This window comes from Pelodiscus sinensis, chromosome 13 (assembly GCF_052426305.1).
Source record: "Pelodiscus sinensis isolate ZL-2025 chromosome 13, ASM5242630v1, whole genome shotgun sequence".
NCBI lineage: Eukaryota > Metazoa > Chordata > Testudines > Trionychidae > Pelodiscus > Pelodiscus sinensis.
The window spans coordinates 30,392,331-30,417,083 of NC_143064.1; the positions used below are offsets into that span (position 1 = coordinate 30,392,331).

The 24,753-nt window shown below is 48.0% G+C and overlaps 1 protein-coding gene across 2 annotated transcripts; it reads left to right on the forward strand.

Moving 5' to 3' along the window:
* The first annotated feature begins 12,149 nt into the window (after positions 1-12,149).
* Positions 12,150-23,995, forward strand: LOC102449336 (diacylglycerol O-acyltransferase 2-like). Of its 2 annotated transcripts, XM_075940799.2 has the most exons (9): positions 12,150-12,289; positions 14,141-14,269; positions 16,056-16,163; positions 17,699-17,769; positions 18,510-18,714; positions 19,866-20,040; positions 20,523-20,725; positions 21,182-21,632; positions 23,268-23,995. In XM_075940799.2, the coding sequence occupies exons 1-8, from the start codon at positions 12,250-12,252 to the stop codon at positions 21,334-21,336; spliced, it is 1,086 nt and encodes a 361-aa protein (XP_075796914.1). In that variant the 5' UTR covers positions 12,150-12,249; the 3' UTR covers positions 21,337-21,632; positions 23,268-23,995. The 2 variants fall into 2 exon arrangements, with proteins under 2 accessions (XP_075796914.1, XP_075796915.1); XM_075940800.2 differs by lacking the exon at positions 23,268-23,995 and having other exon boundaries at positions 21,185-21,585.
* Positions 23,996-24,753: the final 758 nt, after the last annotated feature.

Sequence of the window (24,753 nt, forward strand, 5' to 3'; positions counted from 1 at the left end):
GATTCTGCAAACCTGCAACTTTTTCCATGGTGGTGTTGTCAGTATGGCACCTGGACTACCCTTACCTTGGCACTCACTACAGGAGGCTCTCTACTTCTTTGACCTATAAACTCACTTTTGACTGATCTATAAAGCTAGAACTTTAACAGGGTTCAAAAGAGTTAGATTCATAGAGGTTAGGTCCATCAATGGCTATTAGCCAGGATGGGTGGGAATGGTGTCCCTAGCCTCTTTCTCTGGAAGTAGGAGATAGGGGAGGGAATCACATGAGGATTACCTGTTGTAATTCCTCAGTCTGGGGCATCTGGTATTGGCCATTGTCGGCAAATAGGATACTGGGCTAGATGGACCTTTGATCTGACCCAGTATGGCCATTCTTATTTTCTTATGTTCACAATGGAATTATGAGAAGTAGTTTTAATGAGAAAGTAACCATGTGCATGGACAAACCCAGTTTGCCAAAGTTGCATATCTGTGTTTTTTGGGGACTGCCGCTTCAAGCGTGTGGCCCATGCATACAATGAAGTTCTTTTGGTCTATTTGCCTCATTCTAAATGAACTTTTAAGTCTAAGAATGCTAAAGTTATTTCTGAAGCACTCTATTAAAGCCTCCTGGGACCAATGTTCCCACTAAATTTTCTACCTATGTGCAAAATAAGGCTATGTCTACACTCTCGGGTCCTTGCGCAAGTATGGCCATTCTTGCGCAAGAATCTGCAGTGTCCACACTGCCCGCCCGCTCTTGTGCAAGGAAATTTACAGTACGGCGTGGTAAGAGAGGGCTTCTTGTGCAAGCGCTATGCTCTTTTTTTAACAGGTGTAAGCCCTCTTCCGCAGGAGCTCTTGCGCAAGAGGGCAGTGTAGACCCTCGGCAGGGATTTCTTGCACAAGAAAGCCCTATGACTAAAATGGCCATCAGAGCTTTCTTGCGCAAGAGAGCGTCCACACTGCCATGGGCACTCTTGCGCAAAGGCACAGCTCGCAAATGGCAGTGTGGATGTTTTCTTGCGCAAGACTTCTTGCACAAGAACCCTTGTGCAAGAAGCTGCCAGTGTAGACATAGCCTAAATGTTATGATGTGCAATAAAGCATTTTGCAGATGTGAAACACATGCTGCTGGCTGCAGGTGTTCTGCTAATCAGCTGTACAGCATTTGAAAATCTCCTGAATGGCTTCTCAAGTGCTCAGCTTACAGGGAACACTGCTTGGGATGTGGAGAAAGGAGATGTGCTACCACTTCCAGACTTCAGCGAGCAACACTGCAAGATGTGATTCAGGCCATCCCTGCTATAGATCCAAGATACATTGCAAAAAAGGTGGACATATAGTGAAACCATGTAATGGAATTAATATAGATGGAAGAAATAATGTAAATGGAAGAGGGGATACGTTCCGGAGCAGTCTTTACATCACCTTAAAAATGTAAGGTGGGGAATTTTACTCCATAAGAATCAATGGAATAAGGGGAAGTTAGGTTCAAGAACTTAGGAAATACCACATTTCTGATTTTTAACATGTAAACATGATTTTGACATCTTACTGTAATTTTTAATACTGTAATCTTATCCTGAGATGGTGACATTTTTGCTTGTTTATGTTGGAGAATTAGTTGGAGGATGAGGATGGAGAAGCAGATGAAAGATCATCAACAGCCATCTCAACATCACAAACATCCACCAACGTGAGGACTGCTGATTCAGCAACACCTGCTGTGTTGCTGTCAACAACATTACAACTTCTGGAGGCTCTTCAGTGGCTGCTGCATGGGTTTTTTTCTGTTTTTTAATGCAGAAGGTCCTGGTTGAGGCTCATTCGTGAATGATTTGGGATTCTTTTTACTTTTTTAGTAAAGAAAGCATCCAGTATTGTTTGCATGGTGCTCTTAAGTTTGGCATCTAAAATCTAACATGAACCATCTGCCATGATTGTTGCTGCTCTTGAAGAACGATCAATGAGATGGTTGTGTTCCTTAAAAACATCCATCTCCTACAGGTTGAAGACACATCAGAGGATAGGGATTGTGAGACTAGCATCTGCTTCTTTATCTTGATCCTCATCTTCATCGACACTGTTTTATTTGTGGCGCTATTTATCCAACTCCACTAGATCCTCATTACTGAGAGGCAAAGAATGAGATTCCAACAACTTTTTCACATTGTCCTCTTTGACTTCCTCAAAGCCAGCCTCCTTTGCTAGTTGAATGATTTCCTTATGTATGAGGGCTTCCGGATAGCCTAAGAAGTCATGCACAGCATCAGGATATGGGTTCTTCCAGGCACTATTCATTAACAGATTGGAGACTTCTTGCCAGGCAGCACCAATGATCATAACAGTATCCATTATATTGAATGTTTTCCAAAATTCCTGAACTGTAGGTTTTTCTTTATCAGTTTCCCTAATGAGTCTGCAGAATGTCCTCTGCAAATAATAAGCGTTGAAGTTTACGATAACCCCCTAGTCCATTGGCTGCATGAGTTAAGTTCTCTTTGGTGGTATAAAAACAACCTTGATCTTAGGACCGAGAGTTTCAAAATCCAGATTAATAGTTGATAGCATTGTCCAGGTTGAGGAGAATCTTGAATGTAAGATTATTCTCCTCACAATACTTTTTCATTTCTGGAACAAAATAATCTGGAACAAACCATTCATGGAAAAGCCGCCTGGTCATCCAGGCCTTTCTTTGGGATTGCCAAATGACAGGAAGCAGAGATTTCACAGAGTTGTTCACAGCACATGGATTTTTCACTATGATACACTAGCAAGGGCTTCAGTTTCATTGCCTCCTAACAATAGAGTTAGGCGATTCATTGAAACTTTAAATCCAGGAGCAGACGTTTCGTCTAGGAAATATAGGTCCTAGGCAGCATGCATTTCCAATATAAGCCCATTTGGTTAGCATTGAAAACTTCCCATGAGTCGTAGCTGCCGCCTTCGATGATGGACTTCAGCATTTTGGAAAATGCTTCAGATGCATCCTAGTCTGCACTCACAGCCTGACCCTGCACTCACACATTCTTGAAGCCATATCTTTTCTGGAACCTGTGAAATCATCTACAGCTAGCATTAAAAGGTCCATGTTCAATAGTTTTTCCTTCTATGTCAATGTCTTTATACAAGCTCATGGCCTTCTCTTGAATGAAGGCTAGGCTGATGGATATATTCTACTTGTACAGATGATGTTGCCATACAGGGTGTGTCTAGACTACATGCCTCTGTAGACGGCTGCCCCGCTCTGCCAATCAGCTGTTTGTCGGCAGATTGGGACAGTCTGGACGCTCCCCTGCCGACATGAAAGCCCTTTATCAACCTCCCCGGTAAACCTCATCCTACGAGGCATAACGGGGAGGTTGATAAAGGGCTTTCAGGTCGGCACGGGAGCGTCCAGACTAGTGCACTGAGCTGACAAACAGCTGATCAGCTGTTGTCAGCTCAGCACGGCAGCCATTTAAATTTAAATGAAGCCGCGATTATTTAAATCACGGCTTCATTTCCCTTTGCCAATCAGCCTGATCTACATGGCTCCATCGATGGAGCCATGTAATCTAGACACACCCATAGACAACAAGGATTCCATTTTATCCATCCTGTCACTTTTGCCTTGTAAGATTCACAGAAGCATGCTTCTGCACAAATTTTGCAGTCTCCAAAATTTTCTCACTTTTCTTAATCCTGTGGACTGCCTCCAACAACAGTACAAGATGGTGAGCAATATTGGCAGAGCCTTCACACTTTGTATTAGGATTTAATACGTCCCAATTTCACATCCTGACTAACACTACTCCTATACACTCACCAACTTTACTTTTAATATCACTTGCACTTCCCTCAGGCATGTGGAAGGATTGCACAAGGTAACACGATACAGTATCCATCACAAATGAAATGTACTGTAAAGGATGACAGGACGGGTTTGCAGTATCTTTGCACAACGTGACTGTACACTGAAGACTGAGAGCATAGACACTTGGCATGGGTTGCTATAGTGCACAGTTTTCCTCTGCGTAGCACATGAGTTGGCTGTTTTCTTTGATTTGCATTCAAGCGGCTGACTTTCATTTGAGCAAATTTAAAAAATTTTTTTTTTGAGCAACACAAGTTCGGGGAATGGGAGGACTTATAACAAAACAGTCCCTAAATTCATAAACGATGTTAGTGCAGAACACACGCATACCGGCACGCCGTATATAGAATTTCATCCTAAATTCCTAGGCTAGGGGTGGGCAACAGCCTCTCAGTAGGCTGGATCCAGCCCACCTTGGGCTTTGATGTGGCCTGTGAGGCAAGTCCAGGCCCCACCCCTTAACCGGCATGTGCTGCGGGGAAGGAGCTCAGCCCTGCCACTCCCCCTGTGCAACCTGTGGGGAGGAGGTGCAGCACTGGAGCTGAGGCTCCTCAACAGCCCTGGCCAGCCCTGGCGGCACGCTACCGTACCCACACAATCTGGGGCTGGCCCAAGAAGCTGGAGGCGCTGCTGTCATGGCACCTCTGAGGCCGGCTCCAGCCTGCATGGTCATGTTAGCAGTGCCTCTGGGGCCAGCCCCGGGCCATGGTAGCGGTGCCTCTGGGGTGGTCTGTGTTGCCTCCGGCCTCTGGGGCCAGCCCCAGGCTGCATGACCACAGCAGTGGCGCCTAAACCCTCTGGGGTGGCCTGTGGCTGTGGTGTCTTGGGGCCAGCCCCTGGACTGCATGGCTGCAGCAGCGGTGTCTCCAGTCTCCAGGACTGAGTGGCCGCAGCAGCAGGGCCTCCCTCCAGAGTGGCCGGGATAGCGTGGCTGCAGCTGTTGCTGCAAGTGGGCATGAAGCCAGGTAAGGTTTCCCCTCATGCCCAGACCTCCCTCATCCCAATCTGGTCACTTCCCTCCCCCTCAAGACCTTGCACCCTCAGCTTGCTCCGACACCCTCCCTTTTCTTGCACCCTCTCTCCTGGCTACACACTGCACCCTCCCTTGTTCCTGCTCCTTCCACCTAGCCAAACACCCATGAGAATCCTGCTTCTGCATCCCAGCTCCCTCCCAGATCCTGCACCCATCCCTATCCTACTTGCTGGCAGCCCTGTCTTGTGCACTGTACCCCTCATTTTTGTCCCAACCTCAGAGCCTAAAGAGGTCCAAAATGCACTAACTCTAGAACCCCGGAAAAGTAAATATGGTCTATGGGAAGCTCTGAACCTCAGTCCCCACCTTCCCTTCCCCTCACCCCGTGAGGCTGGGGCATCAGAGGAGTGAAGTGTCTCAGTTGGGGCCACATCAGTGAGCGTTGGGAGGGTTTGGAGGAGGGTTTTTGCATCTCATTTGTGTGGCCCCCAACTGATTCGTTTGTGGGTCAGTGACCCCGACCCAAAAAGGATTCCCCAGCCCTGCCATAAATAAAGAAAAAATTGAAGCCATTTGTGTTGCATGTAATATTTTACTTTATTTAAAATGAAGTTTAACATGATAAAGTTAAAACATGTAATCTCTTTCATAGTTTCAATTAAACTGTTCTTACTAGCTGCAGCTGGTTCACCATACCTAGCAAGGTAGTTCTCAACACCTGCCCCTTCCACCCCGGCCCCACCCCTTCCGAAACTTGGGAAGTGGCCCCCTTCCAAAATTATTGCCCACCCCTGTCCTAGGCAAAGATCCCATTTGTCCAGTTCAAGCCATGAGTCAACTTCTTCAAGGAGGGGTAGACCCAAGACACAGTTGGGATCCTGAGAACCAAGTTACAAGAGTTCACATGTTACTCTTGTCTCAAGTCCTGCATATGAAGGCCAGCCATTAGCCAAAGATGAGTCTGTGGTGCCTCGTTACTGGCTAAATCTGCTGAGCTTCATTCATCTGGTAAAGACCCTTTGATAAAGATTGATGGCACCTAGTGCTTTTCAGTATTTCAGCACCTACATCCCCTTCAACACTGAGTGATTTGTGGCCCAATACCAGAGTATTACTTAGGCCAGTGATCACCAACCAGTAAATCAGGATCTATCAGATCTTGGAGATCTTTGACAGGTGATCCTGACTGGTTTGGACAGGAAGCTGCCAAGTGCTGACATTTCAGTTGCCCCTCCACCCATTGTCATGATGCTCCTGCCCCCCTGGGAGCCTCCTGCTTGCTGTTCAGAGTGTGGGAGGGAGAAGAGGAGGGGCACGCTGATGTCAGGGTGTCCCTGTTTCCTCCACTTCTGTATCCTATCTACACAGAGAGAAGGGGATGGAGGGAGCTTGGCAATGAAAATCTCTGTCACTCTCACACTGTGTGTGTGTGTGTGTGTGTGTGTGTGTGTGTGTGTGTGTGTGTGTGTGTCTCTCTCTCTCTCACACACACTCTCCCACACATACAACCACACACACACACACACACACACACACACACAGTCCTTCACTCTCATCTCCTGACCTAATGCAATGTGCGGGGGGGGGGGATTGTTGTTACTACTTTTACTGCTTGCAAAGTGTGTTGGTTTTGGGTTTTGACTGCTCTGTGCATTTCATAGTATTTATTTCTCCCTTAGGCTTAAATTTAATTCTTTGAGGAGTGAGTTCTAAAATGCCTAACCTGCCGTGGCTGGAATAATTATCCTGATGGTAATTGCTGCTCCTGGACATGGCTGGCATGTCCCTGCAGCCCCTGAGAGAGGCAGAGCAGGGGGTCTCCACCTGCTGTCCTTGACTTGAGACACAGCTCCTGCAGCTTCCATTGACCAGTGATGGGGAACAATGACCAGTAGAAGCTGTGGGCTCAGTGCCTGTAGATGAGGGGCAGCACATGGAGCCATGCAGCCAAGCTGGATGCTTTCAGGAGTGGTGCAGGGCCAGGGCAGGAGTAAGCCTGTCTTACATCCACTGCTGCACCACTCAAAAGCCATCTCAGTCAAATGGTGCCCAGCCAGAACCTACTTCCTGACAACCTGTCCCAGCCCTGAACCACCTCCTCCACCCAACCTCCTGCCCCAGATGTGAGTTCCCCTGCACCCAAACTCCTTCCTGAGAGTGTGACCCTGAAACCGTCCTGGACCACAATCTCCTACCTTGGGCTAAGCCCAGAGCTCCTCCCACACTTCAGACTCGTTGGCCCAAGACCAGAACCTGCATCCCAGCCCCCTACCCCAGCCTGGTGAAAGTGAGTGAGGATGGGGAGAAAGGGGCATAGAGTGAGCCGGGTGAGGCCTCGGAGAAGGTGTGGAGCAGAAGCAGAGCCTCAGACAAGGGGCGGGGCGGAGCAGAGGCAATCCCTCAGAGAAGGGGCAAGGAGCAAGGGGGACAAGGGTATTTGGACTTGAGGTAGATCTTACATTGCACTTCGATTGAAAATGTGATCTTGTGGTTAAAAAGGTTGGAGACCACTGCCCTAAAGGGACGTGGCTGGGCAAACTGCCCTCTTCCCCATCAGCTGGCTGCTTGGGAGTCCTGGGGCTCCAGCAATTTTTGGAAGGACCCAGGCTCCTGGCCACTACCCTTTTAAATCAATGGCAGAGCCATCCATAGGGAGGGTGCTGAACCGTGCTCCTGCTTGGCTCCTCGTTGCCCCCTTTCCATCTCTTCTCCCAAGCAACAAGGCTGGGAGCCGGGGGAACAGAGCAGACTGGGGCCAGGTCACTGTGCTTCCCACCGCCACTGGTGAAGTGCAAGGGCCAGCCCGTCCCCTGCTGCTGGTGCCAGGTCACTTTGTCCCCCAGACTGCCCTGGGCCCTGCAGGGCCCCCAAAAGCACAAGGCCCAGATCAACTGGACAAGACGTCCAATCGACAGAATGGCTCTGATTGCTGGGCCGGCTCTGACCACCTGGCCCTGGCACAGCTGCCTCTTTTCTTTCCCTTCTCTCCTCCACCCCGGCTCCTCTCCCCCCACCTCCCATCAACAGCCCTGGCAGTAGGGTCTGGCAGTGCTGCTATGGCAGTGAAATTAAAGCTGCTGGATCCTGGTGGGGAGTGGGGTGGCCAGAATGCCACACTGGCCCACTTTCACCTCTGGTCTAATCTTTTAATCCTGTTAGCCTCTTTGCTTCAGAGACAATGTGGCAGTGAGTTCCAGTGGTCAATTACATACACAATTTATTTCCTCATCAATTTCACATGTTACTTTATAGTTTTATGCAGTAGTGCCTACAGTCCAGGGGGCCAGGGGGCTAGTCACTGCGCCAATATACAGGTAAGATCTTTGGGGCTGGAACTATCTTCCCTGTTTTTGTATTGGGAGAATGGGTGCTGCCATTTACCCTGGTATAACTTTTACTTTTGTATCTTGGGTGTTTTAAACTATTATATCCCCCTTTGTTCATCTCCTTTCTAACCTGCACCAAGTATCTCTTAAAATAGAAGCTTCCACAAAAGTGTATCACTTTCACTGCTTATACACAGACCCCTCTGTTTCTTAGTTAGCCCACCTCAGAAGAGGTGCACTGCATTCAGTTCTGATCTAAGAGAAGGTGTGCCTTGATTTATATTATGGCAATATGTTTTCAGTATTATTTCCCCTCCCACTCTTTATTCCTCCTCACAATATTTCCTTTTTGGACTGCTACTGCCCACTGATCTGTGCCAAGTGTCTGCCCTGTTTTGGTGCTGACTCCGGTGCTGGGGAAGAGACAGGCGAGGAGGAGAGCTCTATTAGCTCTTTTTCAGTGTTAAAAGTCTCAGGGGTGGACGGTCTGACTACATAAAGGGCCCTCTCCTGTATTGGACTTCTAGGCCGTGTCAAGCTCAACCAGTGCCTAGAGGGCTGGGAGTGTCCAGATGTCTTAAAGTCTTCTTGGTGGCATCTCCCATGCCCCTGCTTCCCAGGAGATCTTCCTCTGTGGTGGTCTCTCTTTTGCGGCACCAGACACTGTAAACGGTGCCTAGACGATGCCAACTTTTGCAGTGCCGAGTGCCACAGATGATTCACGCACCGATGCCAGTGCACTCCTGATTGCCGGTGCCCATTCCGACGCCAGTTATAGCATGGACTCCATAAGGAGCAGCTTGAGATGGGAATCGCGTTCTCTTTTAATGTGGGGCTTAAAACCTCTGCAGATCCTGCAGAAGTCTGTGAGGTGGCTCTCCCCCAGACACTTTAAACAAGAGTCATGGGGGTCCTCCCAAAGCATGGGTATTGCACAAGTCGCACAAGGCTTGAATCCCTGCAGACCTTGCATTCCCCTCACCTAGAGGGGAGAGTTAGCAATAAGAACTATGAGAAAATGACCTAACTAATTACTAACTATTTACACTTCAAATCATTAACTACAAAGAACACGCTGGGTACAATGTCGAGAGACGAAATGTTTAGCTATCATCACCTAAATCGAATGGGCATGAGTAACACATCTTAAAGAACAACAGTTACAGGTAAGTAACTGTTTTATACCCTGCCACTAAAGGCTTCTGTTTAAAAAAAAAAAACTCCCCAAAGTCACAGATACCTTGACCTGGCATGGTACGCTGCCATCACCCAAATGCTAGAACCCCTTGAGAGCCCAGGAAGATGCACTTTGGATTTTCTTCATGTGGGATAACCCCAAGATCTTATCCCTTTCTCAAGAGAGAGCTTGAAAACAAACTGTAATTTCTTAATAGCTGACCTTTAGTCATATGCACATAGAACCTCCTGCCTTCTAGGACACAGGAATCTGATCATAGTCTTTAAAAGGTGAATTTACTAACAAAACAAAGATATATTTGGCAAAGCATACTTGGTTGCTAAGTGTTACAGAGCAAGTGAAAAAATAGATTAAAGCACAAAGAATTGCTTCTCTGGGATTCAGTTTAGAAGTTACAGTATACAGGGGGATATGTAGATGCTACCCAAAAAAATTCAACCAATCCCTCCCCCGCAAAAAACCCTCTTATTATATCTAACTATACAGTCCCTGTTCTACTCATATCTGCTGTTTCAAGGTTTGTCTTTCCTTAAGCATGGCTATCACTGGAAAATCAACCTGATTCAATTCATCTCTCCCAGCTCTTGCTCTAACCTCACACAAAAAATGAAAGCAGGCAAAACCTGTTTCATTTCAAATCTTTCATTCTCTTACCATTGGCTCTTCTGGCTCCCTGCCAATACTTCCTAAATATCCAGTGTCTTGGATTTAAACCTTTCCAGGCAATTCAGTGAAGTGGCAAAAATGTTTGAAAAAAGGTAGTAACCTTCTCATCCATCACACAGAGAGAAGTTACTTAGCTTTCAGCAATGGTGGTTCTTCAGCATGGATTGTCCTCATGGATACTACAATCTTTTTTTTTTTTTTTCCTGCTACTGAGGATGAAAGAAGTGTAACACTCCTGTACTGGCAAAGGAACAAGGGGTATTGGCCCTTCTTCGTCCTTCTAAGGCGCAGGAATTACCCCCAATGGATGCTGCTGGCCAAAGGAACCTGATCTTGTATGTGCATTGAGAGTAGCATTCATATGGACAAACCCTCTCAAATAACTGCAGTTACAATAAGGTAAGTGTCCTTTTTGACTGACTGTCAAACTAGAGCACAAAATCCTGTCCAGTTGTTTAGATGAGAGAAGCATAGCATTTTCAATGAAAAATCAATTTAAATCTTCACAATACGTGGCGTTGACTTGGTAGAAGATGCTAATTTAAGCCTTATCTGGAATTTACCAAGGTTCAATGTAATTTTGAGAAGCAGACCAAAGTCCAATACCTTTCCCTAACTTCTTAAGACCCCTGCTGAGCCAGTATTATCTGGAGGTTCATCAGTATATACAACCTCGTCCATTCCGCATCAAGCTGAAACAGCTGTGAGGCTAGCAAATTGTATTTGGTGATGAAGACCATTCATTCTATAGTGAATATATACTATTGACCTATAGCAATCCAGAATCCTTACAGATTTGCAAAGCCAAAGTAGTCTGTAGCAAACACACAGAACAAGGTAACCTATTGCTAGCTTTCATCAAAACTATAGATGCAAATTCCAAGCAAGTATACAACATATATACTTTCTCCTTCATTTGTCAAGCTTCCTTCAGCCTTACTACAACCTAAAATTCCTCCTTGATTTTCAGTACCTTCTAAACCCAAATATAACAGCTGACAGAAGCTGTGGTTTTGGTGTTAGAGCTGCCTAAAGCTGCCTCTCTTTGCACTAAGGGTTCATGTGCAAAGGCTTGTATTTTTATCAGCATTTGGGAATGGGGGACACACTTTCTGTGTCTATTGGTGAATGTAGCTTTAGCAGTGGTAATGATGAAAGTGGAATCCATTCTTCTGAAGCTACAATCTGCCAGTTTAAAAAGATATTTTAGCCCTGTTTTAACAGCGAACCTGAAACTTCTCGCCTGTGAAAATTGCAGAAAAGTGGAAGGTGAGAAGAGAGAAAATAAGTGTCCATCTTGGTACTCAGGTCACCTAAACAGTTTGAACCAGCAACAGCTGAATACCTAGCAGAGCAGAGCCAAGAGGCAGAACATCCAGTGGCAATCTCGAGTGATGCCTGACCCAGAACGTCTAGATATACAATACCTAGGAGTCCACTCCAGCACCCGGAAGGCATTAGAAAGATTTCAATGGGCAATGGATCAATCCTGGGTTATCACAGCCCAGAACTCTGATTCTGGTTTTTGATTTGTGTCTTCTTTCTGCTTCTGTGGTTCTGGTGTGATTTCCAGTAAGCCTTGGAGGAGATGGGTAGCAGGAAGAGCATTCAGAGTCTCAAGAATATCTAGGACAAGGAATCTATATCAAGAGATAATCTGTGCTGCAGTGAGTAGGAAGGAGCTTTTTCCTCTGTGAAGCCTGACTAATTTGCCTAACTGTAGGAGAGGGGAGTAAAGTAATTCTGCCTTCTTGAATATATTGGATAGTGTTTAATGTCTGAGGCAGTCTGGCAAATGCTATATTCCTGTAATAAATGGTGATTGAGTTTGACATTTTCAACTTGCCTTTAATTAGAATCCCACCACCAATGCCTGAAAGTAGTTTGTGACATACCCAGGAAAGTACCATTCCATGCTGGGGGGAGGACAGATTCAGGCAAGTATCTTGTGATGAAAATACACAAATGTACACAATGCTGGATAAATGGATGAAAGGTGCAAGATCCTTTGTGGAAATAGTCACTTGGGATCTTCTACTGACTCCTTTTCCTCCTTAACACTTTTTCTTCTTGCTTTTTTCAAATGAAGGGCAGGGTTTGTCCACCACCCCTCCAAAGTAGGCAGTTTACCTTGGACCAGAGAGCTTCAAAGTAGTTGGGCATACAATCAGTTGCACAGGTTGATATTTGCAAACTTGCCTTTTAACCTGTGGATTCAAAGTCTGGGAGAGAACTTGTCATCAACATGAAAACAATTATTGCAGCCTATTCCCAAAATCGTAGTGGTAAGAGAATTGCAAAGTGAATTTGAAGTTATTTATAATGCTCTAAACTTACCAGTTTCTGATCAGTTGATTAATGATTGTTATACATTTGTTTTAGACTGCTTAATAAAAAGGGAAAAGTTGCTCGTAAATATTGTGTAACATCAGCAGAGCAAAAGTCCCCCCAAAATCTTCAGGAATAAGTTATCTGAAATTGGCGTTGCAAATGAGCATCAGGTAGTTCCCCAAAACGGGGGGCTTCTAAGGGTGGAAAATTCTCCCTCTTGACTGTGCTAATTCAGACATAGTCCAAATCAAAAGAAAGCATCTAGCAGCTCTTACTCAGGAAAGATTCCTGCTGATTTTAACAGGGGTGAAAACTAAGTCTATCTGAGTAGTGTGATGGATTTGCCTATAATGAACTAAAGGGCCGAATTGTGGTGTATGAGATTTCTGGGAGCTGGTGTGGTACACTGGGGAATCTGTCTGGCATGTATAGGGGATTAGTGATGGATTTGATAGAACTTGGTAAACCACACTGGGGAAGAAAATAAATGCACTCCAACTCAATGAGAGCTTTATAGACTTTATAGAAATTATAGTCATTTAATTTCCACTCCCAGTCCATGATCTGGATTTGCCTATGAAAGGAATGAAGCTGAGTTTTGACCCAAATTGAGATTTGTTGTCTTTTTATGACCTCTTATTCCTGACTTTCCTCTGATCCAGCACAACAATTTATGCTAGGGCCCCTTTGTTCTAGCCATGTAGATAGATACCTCTGTTAGGAGTTCTCAGAATTAGCACATCTGCCAAAGTTATTTTTGCAGCCATGGGAAGGCCAACAGTGGCTCTGTGCAATCCTTCTGAGTGCCCTGTGAGCCAGCAGCCTTGTGGGAGTTAATCGTTCACCAAGGTTAGTGCGAGGGAGGAGAAGTGAAGCAATGTGGTGTTGTTGAACTCCCTTTTTCAGAAATCAAGGCCGGGAGCAGTAATGAGCTCCCCCCGCACTCCCTTACCAGTCATTGCAGGACAGGACAGCGAGCTTTGCACAGCTAGACTCATTTGTCACTAGTTGGGACACTCCTGCCTGATGGGACTTGCCCCCACTTCCCATTTTCCTAGCTCAGGCTTCCCTAGATCACCTCACATCTTTAGGAAGGATGGTCTGCTGCCTTGGAAGCATCAGTGACACCCCAACCTTGGGCAGGATCTGGCCAGCTTTGAAAGTTGAATGTTTTGCCAAACTCCCTCACCATCAAGCTGAGTAGACCCAAGGAGACACGTCCCGAGACTCTAGAGGAGGCTCCATTGCCCTCAGGAGCTTGAAACAACCTAGATGTGCTTCCTTCACCCAGCAACATTTGTGTCAGCCCATCACACCCTCATCCCCATCCCAGCATATGAGCCCCACTGGGCCTTGCCGTCTCTCCCACCTGCTTGTTGCCCCTCTGATCACCTCTGCTCTGAGCTCCATGTTCACCTTCCTCACTTGTTAGCCTGGGCTACTTGGAGATGACCACTGAGGGATTAGTCCTGAGTGCGTTTGTGGGCGGAGGTGTGAGGATCTACAGGTGCACTTGTATTTTGTATTGGAAATAGGGTGAAAATATGTGTTGGTGGAATGGTTTGTGCATGTGGCAGAGGGATTGTATGTGTGTGTGCACGAGCATGCGTGGAAGGCTCCAGGTGTACAGGGACTGTGTGCACTTTTTGGGCTTGTGAGGTTTGTTTGTTTGTTTGTTTGTTTGTTTGTTTGTTTGTTGGGCGGGAGAGGCTGGAAGGTCTCAGCGGGTAAGTGCAGCATGACCAGCAGTAGGTCAGGAAGTGATCGATCACGAGTGCAAGCCAAAAGGTGTGTGTACTTTGCAGGGAGCCGTGCCAGCGTTCAGGTTGCCCTGCGCACTCTGCTCACCGTGCCCTGGCCTTCGCAGTGGGAGTTCCGAACATGCATCCAGCTCCTTTCAGTCCTGCAGTGGGTCCTCACCTTCCTGCTGATGGGTGAGTAGACCAGCTGGCAGGAGGGGCACTATGATCTCCGTGTCTCCCACCACTCAGATTCTGCTGTGAGATCCTGAGATTCTGCAGCGGGGTTTGTGTGATTGGGTACTGTCTGTCCCTAGCACCATGGTTTGTAACTTCACAAAAATTCAGAACATCAGAAAATCTAACACTAAGGCCCAAGGGAATGGAGCCAGAACAGCAGCCTTTCTAAGGGGAGTGAGGGTGCAAGAGAGCTTTGCGGGTCAGCAGGGGAAGGATTTTCAGACGAGATCTCAGAAGAATACCCCTTGACACTTTTTGTAGGAGCAGAAGTCTGTGTGAACCTGAAGCAGCCTCCCTTTCCCCTCACAGCAATGCAGCATGGTGTGCACTCTTGGGCTGTTTGCTCTCCTTGCCTGCTGGGGCTATGTTTAGGACTTGCGAAAGGACACATGCTTTGGTGTAAAGGCCCTTGTATAGGTGTGGGCTAGCTGTCCTCAGATTATCCTGGCACCAGTCCACCTTCTCAGCAGTTGAGACACGAAGGGTCTGTTTTTGTTTTTAAACGCTGACAACCCGAAACACTAGTCAACGTGGGTTCCCAGCGCCTGAAAACAAAGACCCACAATGTTTACCCTCTTCTCCTGTGCACCCGCCTCCTCCCCACTCTCCTGAAAAAGCTCAGACTGTGGATTTTGAGGTGGGGGGCAGAGACATTCTCTGTATGTATTTGTACAGAGTTTTCAGTACAAGGTCCTGATCCTCACTGGGGACGCTGAGCATTGCCAAAGTTGAATAGATCAGAATCCCAAGCAAGATTCAGATCCTACAGCAGGTCTGCTCAACACGCAGCATATTTGTTTGCAGCCCGCAGGTGGGAGCCAAAACAAAAAAGTAGTCAACATAATGGTTTTTGTTGATGTGCGTTTTAGTAGTTAAATTCCTGGACTGTCATTGCTCATTAAAAGTGCTGTCATACGGGTGGAAATCAGGTAAATATTGCATTTTATTAATATCAGCAGAACTGACTTAAATGGGGCCTGTGTGTTGTGTAGTCTTGCCTTAATCGTTGTATTCATGCCTGTCAGTATGAAAGAAGCCATTTGCATGTACATGCAACCACACTTAAGTTGCAGGCCTCATGATGTGCTGTGAGTATCATTGTGGCCCCCGGGGCTTCCAAAGTTGCGTAGCCTTGTTCTACAGCTTATCTCCCCTACTTACAGGATGGGAGGCAACTTGACTCACAGACACACCCCCAACTGCACTCTGTGACACCAGACCTCATGCTAGCTTAATTTTTTTTCCTGCAGCATTCTGTTTTGGGTCTACCACTTGCAAATCAGATTGAGTTAGTGCTTGTTACAGAGTAATTGATTCAAAAGTAACGGGAGGGTTAGTGTATGACTTCAGCTTTTCAGGAGAGTGTATATGTAGTTGAGACACTAAGGGTATGTCTACATTTGCACCCTAGTTTGAACTAGGGATGCAAATGCAGGCATTCGAAATAGTCAATGAAGCGGGGGATATTTAAATATCCCGCGCTTCATTAGCATGATCTCGCCGCGCGCTAGTTTGAATATCAGCTGATTCAAACCAGGAAGTGCGCGCTGAGATGCATTAGTTCCAACCAAACCCCTTGGTTCGAACTAACGTTACTCCTAATCAGCTGTGATTCGAACTAGCACGCCGGCGAGATCAAGCTAATGAAGCGCGGGATATTTAAAGAGAACAGGAACTGCTGGGTCGGATGTATCTTTACACAGGGAGACGTGAACTAACCTCTGGCTTGTGGTTTCCTCAGGAATCGTCTTCCTGGTCCTCCTCATCTATTTGGTTTTCACCAGTTTCTGGCCAGTTTCTGCTCTCTATATTGCCTGGGTAATCTTTGACTGGGACGCACCGGAGCAAGGTATGGGAAGGTACAGCCTAATTTACTGTGTATATGCATGATTAGCAGGGAGAGGAGAGACAGACTTCCTGGAGGATTCAGATGTCTGTCCAACCCCATGCATGTGCATCCTGAAAGTATTTTCACACTCAAACAAAAGGCATTTCCCAGAAACCAGGGAAATAGGTACAGAGAGAGAGAGTATAAACCATAAGGTTTACATCAGTAGGCACAAAGATCTTCATGTGCTCTTCATCTTTTCCCCCCTCTCATCTTCCAAGATATGTCTGCTTATTTAATAATCTTTAATGATTAGTCCTTCCACAACAACTGCCTGGTGACACAAGTGGTTAAAATGTGACCCTGACAGCTCCTGGAACTTTAATTTCTATTCTGTTCCTCTTATTGTAACAAGTTCATAACCACCAAGCAACTTTACAGAAGTAGTGGGGATAGTCCAGAAGCACAGACTCCTGTCAAATGAGATTAAGGAGACTCTCCTTTATCTGTTAGCAGTACTGGTCCTATGACATTGTTCTGGGCAGTTGTGAGCCCTTCTAATAGGGAGCAAATATGCACAGAGAAACATTACATCAACTGAGGCATAAGCAGCCAGAGCAAGTAAGATTCTTGAAAGAGCCAACGTCCCATTTTTCTCTTCATTTCTCTTGCCTTGTGACAAAGATGGACCTAGAGAGGCACCGGGGTTCCTCAAAAGAGTCAGTTTTTCCAGCAATCCCTGGCCTGGCTGAGATGTATGGTTACCACATGGTGTCTCCTTGGGGAATGCAGTCTGAAGCTGCAGCTGTTTGTGATGATCTGTTATTGGCCCTACCTGGATAGCGGCACGGCTTTATCTGCAAGATATCTGGGGGCTGGAGGTAGGGACAGAGAAAGGAACCAGTTTGTTGTGGGAACTTCTGTGAAGGAGCAGCTCTGTGGTATGACACTGGAGCAGCAACTCATAACATCCCAAGTAGACATTGGCCCTGTGAGAGAACAGGATAGAACTGATTTTCATGACAACCTCCAAGGTTTCAAAGCTGTTTTATTCCACCCTGGAATAAAACAACCTTTTGGACAACTGGGCTGAAACTGAATTGTGCCAGGATGTGTCTCTTCACACCAGAATGCACACGTCCATTCTAGTGATTAACGAGCTGACCTGTGGCATGGGAGATCCAGGTTCAAATTCTTGCTGCATGCCTGATTCAGAGCAGCGGTTTTCATCTACAATCATTCTGAGTCAGGCCAAATAGGGACTTGAACCTAGATTTCCCACATCCCAGGGCAGTGCACTGTCAGGTTACACAGTACAATCTCTCACATCCTTCCAACAAAAACTGCACATCACTGCGAACTATTACTGTAAAAGAGAAAAAATCATGTAGTCCCAATGTTCTGACTACCTCTGGTCTGCTGGGAGGCAAGGGCTAAAAAGAAGAGGAAGTGGCCAGATTCCCAGTGGGAGTGGACTCTGTCCTCCCAGTGTCAGTGTGTATGCTCCATGTTCTGGGTCTTGCCCCCCCACTTACTCCCTCTTGTGTGCTTTGCAGGTGGGAGGAGGTCCACGTGGGTGCGGAACTGGCCTGTCTGGAACCACTTCCGAGATTATTTCCCTGTTCAGGTAAGTTGTGCTAGGCAAATGCTATACTTACAGTATGTGCTATACTGTAGCATTTAGATTTGTTGGAAACCCCTAGACAAGCTCCTGTTTCTCTTGGGCCTCTCTGTTGAGCCCCTTGCCTGACTAAATCTCTTGTGTCTCACTGAACATCCTGCCACCCGGCTGCTGGCAGCTTCATGGGTGCCCAGTACATCCTCCTGCCCCCGAAACGACACACTCATTGTTCTGTAGATGCCAGGTCAGAGCATGGCGTTCCCATTAAAGCCAATAGACATTTGTTTTAAAAATTGATGGTGGAAATTCCACCGTGAAATACGGTCCCAAAAATGTATCTCCTTTAATGTGACCTGCTGCTACCCCCTAGTGGACATTTGAGACAGACACCTTCCTCTTCACAGGATCGGAAGAATCACGTCTGGGTTCAGATCATTCTGCCCAAATGGAATCTTGAAGGACCCCACAAAATCCAGCAATTCAACAGCTGTTCAGCACATGTGTTTACTTTGGGTGGGGGACTAAACCACAGCGCAGAGCTCAGCTCAGGAATGTGCTGATTTGCCCATCTGTTTGAGGAGGGGGGGATTGTGCACGTGGGGATTGCCATGTGGGCGTTTATCCAGCAGTGCCCACTTGCAGTCATGCCTAGAGACATGTGATGGAGCCACGCATTGGAATGAAGGGTCCAGATCCCCTTTCTTTCTTCCCACCCACCCCATTGACTGTGTATCTTTTCCCTCCAGCTGGTAAAGACTCACAGCCTCCTCCCCAGTCACAATTATATCATCGGTGCACACCCCCATGGGATCCTCTGTGTTGGGGCCTTCTGCAACTTCATCACCGAGTCTACTGGCTTTTCTGAGAAGTTCCCTGGCATAAGACCCTTCCTCGCAACGCTGGCTGGCAATTTCCGGCTGCCTGTCTTCAGGGAGTACCTGATGAGTGGAGGTGAGCATGCTCAGAGAATGTCCCTCACACAGCTCTAGAGAATCACCATGGAAGTGTTGCAGATGTGCCTAATACAAGAGACCCAGTAGGTCTCGACAATAGCCATCTGTCCTTTTCTTTGCATCACTGATCACTTGAGCCCTTTCCCTCTGCAGCGTTTGCCAAAGCCCCTTTCAGACCCTCTAGGTACCGAATCTAGTGCTGGTACAACATTCTACTCTCAAGTGTGTTTTTTTCTGTGGCTAAAGCAAATTTTAGTATTTGCCAAAATGTTGGCTTGATACTGCTATCTGAGCCAGACAAAGTGCCGTCAGCATCTCACAGGGATTTTCCCATAATGCTCTGCTACTGCCCATATCACTACTCCAGCCTGCCCCTTCCTGCTCTGCCTCTGCCCCTCAGCCTGGGCTGAGTGATGGAGTTCTATGAGTTCCATGCCACAACCAGGCCCTAGAGAAGGAAAGACAGGGGAATGCCATAGAGCTCAGGTGTTTCAAGGGCTACATAGGGTTCCCCAGGTATTATTCCTTGTGCCATCCCCTGGGAAAGCTCAAAGATCTGAGCAACTGTCTTATTTCATGCAGCACAGACATGGAGAGTGTGCCCTGCTCTATATCCTCCCATCCCCCAGTGTCAGTCCCCAGGCTCAGTCCCTGAAAACGGTCCCACGATGGCATGCCCTGGGAAACTACTTTCTGCCTGGCAGAGCTGCTGCTCTCGGGGCTGGTGGCTAACACAGGCATTCAGGAGCCAGGAGCCAGTGTGTCTCCCATTTTAGGCTGTTGCATTCTCCAGAGCAAGAGACCCCACGGCTCCTCTGTGGACAAGAGAGGTTGCCCTTATTCCACACGTTGGACCCCTGGGCAGGGACATAGATCTACAGCATGGTGGCTCTAGGCTGAGGGAAGGAAAGAGAACAACTCCCTTGTGTCTTCTGAATGCCTGAGTGGAGGGCACCTAATCATCCCTCTCTCTTTGGAATGTTCTCCCCAAATCTGAGCAGGTTTCTAAGCTCCACAAACTCATTCAGAGACTGGGGTAAGGAGTCTGTCCCCCAAGTCAGATGGTGAGTCAATGGATTGTCAGTCAAGTGGGGCAAGAGTAGTTTCCATTGTAGTGCTCCTCATGCCCTTTGGTTCTCTGCTCTTTAGGCCTGTGCCCCGTGACACGCCGGGCAATAGGGTACCTGCTGTCACAGAATGGCAGCGGGAATGCTGTGGCCATCGTGATTGGAGGTGCAGCTGAATCACTGGCTTGCAAGCCAGGAGTCACCACATTAATCCTCAAAAACCGCAAGGGCTTTGTTCGGATGGCACTGCAGCATGGGTGAGTATGGTCACTCAGATTCTGTCCTGAGAGGCCTCCGACTCCCCTGGTAGCAACTGATCAGGAGCAAAGCACCCCAGGATTCACCAAACCAGCCACTTGACGAGGGACAAGGCCTGGTATGTCTCTTAGGCAGCCCCTCCCTGGTCTGCCTTTCCTTAGGACCCAGAAAATAGGATAGTGAGTGTGTTTCAACTGACGCCCAAGGAAAATTGGTTCAATATGATCAGGTTTGTAGAGGGTCCCATGGTGCAGGGGTGCAATAGCGAGCATAGGTGCTGGCACTAGGGGTGCTGGGGTACAGCCACGCTGCCTGGCATTCTGATATATACAGGATTGACATCTTGGTTCAGTGGTGCCCAGCCCCCTTCCCCCTCTGCTCCGCTATACAAATTCTCCTTCACTCGTGGCAGCAAGTGCTTCCTTGGGAGGGTGGCACTGGCTGCAGACGGCACTCATGCTACAATGCTTTCTCCCCACAGGGCACACCTGGTTCCTGCCTTCTCCTTTGGTGAGAACGACCTCTTCCAGCAGGTGGTTTTTGAGGAGGGCAGCTGGATGCGGGGCATTCAAAAGAGGTTCCAGAAGCTGGTGGGCTTTGCTCCCTGCGTCTTCTACGGACGGGGTTTAACATCAATCCATTCCCGTGGCTTCCTGCCCTACCCCAAGCCTATCACCACTGTCAGTGAGTATCCCCTTACTCTTCTCACATGGCTTTGGCTGCTCTAAAAGCCCCCGCACTGGTAGGTAGTGGTGGTTGTCTAAGCTGACAGAGAGAGTTTCTCTTGCCACTGAGTTTGTGGCAGGTCTGGAAGCCAAAAACTCATCATGATGTGAGGGGTAAAATCCAGTAATGGGCAGAGTGGGCCCGGAGGTGGGGTTGTGAACCTGCAGTGGGTGGGCACTATCGCAAAGCACAGTGAGTTCTCCTCCCTCCCTCTCTGCCCCATGCCTATGGCCAGGTGCTGGTGCGGTGTCTGTGGTACTGCCTGTATGTAAAAGTGCACTAGGTAAGAAGTTTGGCATTACTTTTCCAAGACCCAGCTCATTATGATAGGCAGGAAGTCCCACCCGGCTGTACCCATTGCTTTATTCCAGGCTCTTAGGATTCACTTTTCCACCCTCTTTCTGTCTCTGGCAGTAGGAGAACCTGTGACGGTGCCTAGGATCAAAGAGCCAAGCCATGAGATGGTGGATCTATACCATGAGATGTATATCCGCTCCCTGCTCAAACTCTTCAATGACCACAAAGCCAAGTATGGCCTGTCAGAGGCGGACGAGCTAAGGATCCTGTGACTGAGGCCAAAGAGAAGCCAGGAGACCTGGGGCAGCCAAACCTTAACTCTCAAAGGCTGCTTGCTCTTGGAGGTGGGAATGGCAGCTTACCTGGCAGGATGGGGGCTCTCAGGGACATATTGTTCAGCTGAACCCCAGCTACTGCTTGCCCTCTATTCTGGTGCCTTGCTTGTGTGTCCCCTCAGTGCTGTCCCGGCCATTCCTTCTGTTTGTTCCCTCCAGAAGATGAATGAAGGGCGGAGAGAGCTATTCCAGTATTTCCTGTGTGCTTTCTACTCGCTCCAATGGACAATGCAGTGAGTTGACTTGCTCAGCCCTTAAAGCCCCCTCAGGAAAGGGGGAGGGGGGCACAGGAAGGGCAGGTGCTGGGACTTGCAGGGGATGGGGAGTGTGCACGTTAGCAGATGCCTAGACATGGGGGAACGTGTGTGGGGACATTTCTCCTCGGCCCAGACCCTGACCTCCTGGAAGTAGATGAATGGAAGCTTTGTGCTACTGCTAATGGAACAGAGGAGTGTAAACCTGGAGGCTAAACTCTGCCCCAGGATCCACTTCTGAGTAGGAAGGAGGGAAAGTGAGATGGACACCATAGGGGGAAAAGCAGGATTACCATGTAGGGTATGTTGTGAGGGCCCAGGGCCCTGAGACTGAGGGTCTCAGAGGAGCTGGCTGCTGACTCAACTCATTGCCTAAGGAAAGCTGAGCAGCTTCAACTCCTTGTAACCCTGCCTGTCCCTGGTGCCCAGGTAGAATGGAGCCTGTCCTGGGAAAGTTTGTCCTTCCACCTCCATTTTGCTGTATAAATGTGTAGCTTGCAAGCAGGCACAGCAAGCTGTTTACCCCCGAGGGGACATGTGTGCTGGGCTGGAGAGCTTTCCCAGTGGCGCTTAGCAAAGGCAGCTTTGCCTTGGCCTTAGAATCAAGGGAGGGGGGCATGACTTCCCACAGTGAGGAAGGATGGCCAGTCGGGAGTTCATGGGAAGCTTGGTGAGACTCTGGCCAGGACATAGCCAGGATGCACAAGCTTCTCCATTTGCATCGTCCCTTCCCAACGCATCTTGTTCTTTGCCCGAGCAGTGCCTATCCCTGTGTTTTCCCCATGCCCCCATAAGTGCCCTCCACCACTTTGCTTGTGGGTCCCAGCCCCACAATTTCTTGTCCCTGTCTCTGTGATTGGCAGCAGGAAAGGCCAGTGCACCTGGAGCTGCATGTGGAGAGACACCAGGTCCCAGAACCGTAATAGCAGAGTCTCTGGGGCAGCTACACCTGCAAGATTGCAGTGATTTCTGGGCACCACGTGGAAAGGGATCTGAGCAGAGCAAGAAAAAATGCCAGGAGTCTGGAGGCAAAGCTCAGAGGGATAAAGTGAGATGGGCCAAGTCTTCAAACCTCTGACCAGCGTGTCCCCCAAGGGAGGGCAAGAGGTTAGTTAGGGGTAAAGGCAGGAGTAACTTGGAGGAAACTGATGATGAGAAAATGCAGCCTCTCTCAGAAATAACTTTCTGTCAGTGAGACATACTGAGCTTGGGCATTCTCTTCCAAGGGAAGGGGTGTCCTTGGCACTTAGCTCTGGTCCCAGGATTCGGTGTGTTTTTTTCCAAGAGTAGTGTCAGGCAGCTGGTAGCAGCATGGGGAAAGCCCAGCATGAGAGCTGGGATTAACCTCCTTGCGGAGTTCCACTCTATCTGCCAGCAAAGCCTCAGCCTGAGGTCTGCTGGATGGAGCAGCTGCTGAGGGCCTCCAAGTGGGGAATGTCTGAGGCTGCCTGCACTGCCAGCAAAGTAAGGCCTGGATTAGCCCTGCTCGTGGGACATGCTGGTACTAAACCCTGGAGAATGCAGATTAGGGGCATGGCACAGGCAGGCACAGCTTTCCAGTAGCCTGTGAGGGAGCAGGCTAAAACAATGGTAATCATTTCCTCTATTCCCCAGGGTTCCCATAGCAACTTGCATGCCTATGTGTCCACTAAAATGCAGCCACCTCTGGGGTGGAGGACAGCAGCACCTGATGCAGAGCACCCAGCACGAGTGAAGGACCAGGCCAACAATAAGCTACTAGGAAGCTTGTTTCTGACCTTAGAGAGGATTCATGAGTAGAGGGCAGCTTCTGCATCTGACCCCTATCCTCAGCCTCTGCAAGCAGAGAATGTGATGGCACAGGACCCATCTGTGAGCCTGACCCTTTTGCTTCACTGTAGGTAATTGGGTAGTGCCTCCTGAAATGGAACAATGCTGGACCCAGGCCAGGGGCACCCTGGTGAGCTGTGCCCTGGGTGTAGACGGCAGCAGTTTTGAAAGCAAAGATCATTCTAGGGGGCAGACAGAGTCATGTGAACTCCATGCCATCGGGAGCTGCTTTTCAGTTCCCCTCTCAGATTGCCAGTGGTAGAGATGGGTCTGTCCCTGTGTATATCTTCCCCCGTCCCCTAGTTCTGTACCCCACAGGAGGCAGGCTGGGTTTATGAATTCTAGTACGTGGAATATCATAGCCATTAGGATCTCCTGTATTAGTCATAAGGATCCAGCATCATCACCGGAGCACTTCACACTCTTACCTGTATATTCCCTCACCAGCATAACCCTATGCCCACGCAGAATTCAACAAAAAAGCTATGCAAACATTTCAAAAGTAAACACCAATAAAGGCAATAGATTCCAAAGAGCTTGTTAACTTCCTATTATAGTGCCTCTGAATACATAACACTCCCAATTACCTGGCTTAGCTGCAGAAATGTTAATGTTAAATGCAAACATATAAGCCCCAGTCAGCCTAAGTGCCAGGCCAGGTCATGCTACAGTCTTTTCATGGGCTCGGGGTGCTTTTTGATGGCTTTAGAAATGCTTGCTGGAGTTTGGCCGATACCTGGCTGAGAAAAGCAGTGAATCTTCCTTGCCCTTTGACTCCCACTATGAAGTGGGAGAGAAATCAGAATCTAACGGACAGAGTTCAGAGGCTGACATGCCAGAGCCTGTGTAATTGGGAGAGAGGCAGTGAAACATGGTGGGTGGGGTGGTAGGTGGTGCTGGGTTGGGTGAAAGCCATTTCAGTGGTGGAAAAGACTAGCAAAAGGAGGGGAAAAGCTCCCTTTCTACCACAGGCCTTTCTGCTTCTTGAGCAGAAAACCTTTCTACTTGAACACTTGAGCCCACTAAGTGCAGACTTAAAGGGACAGGGGTAATATCCCCAGCAGGAGAAATGTAGGAGTAAAACAGACTAAGCTTGGAGTCTCCATTCAGTACAATACCTACTTCACAAATCATCTAAAACCTTCTTTTTAGGCCCTGGGAAACCATCCTCCTAGGCCTTCTCCTCTAATGCCCTTCCCCCTTACAAGACCTATCCAGAGGTAACTGTGCTCTCAGCTAGCTCCCCACTAAGTGCAGTGGAAAGCTCATGCTGGCTATATCCTGGAGTCCT

Excerpts from the sequence above, each read along its gene's own strand:
- LOC102449336 (XM_075940799.2), top strand. The coding sequence starts at position 12,250 with ATGAAAACAATTATTGCAGCCTATTCCCAAAATCGTAGTG. Across the intron at positions 17,770-18,509 it reads GAGATTATTTCCCTGTTCAG|CTGGTAAAGACTCACAGCCT; the intron begins GTAAGTTGTGCT and ends TTTTCCCTCCAG. Across the intron at positions 18,715-19,865 it reads GGAGTACCTGATGAGTGGAG|GCCTGTGCCCCGTGACACGC; the intron begins GTGAGCATGCTC and ends TCTGCTCTTTAG.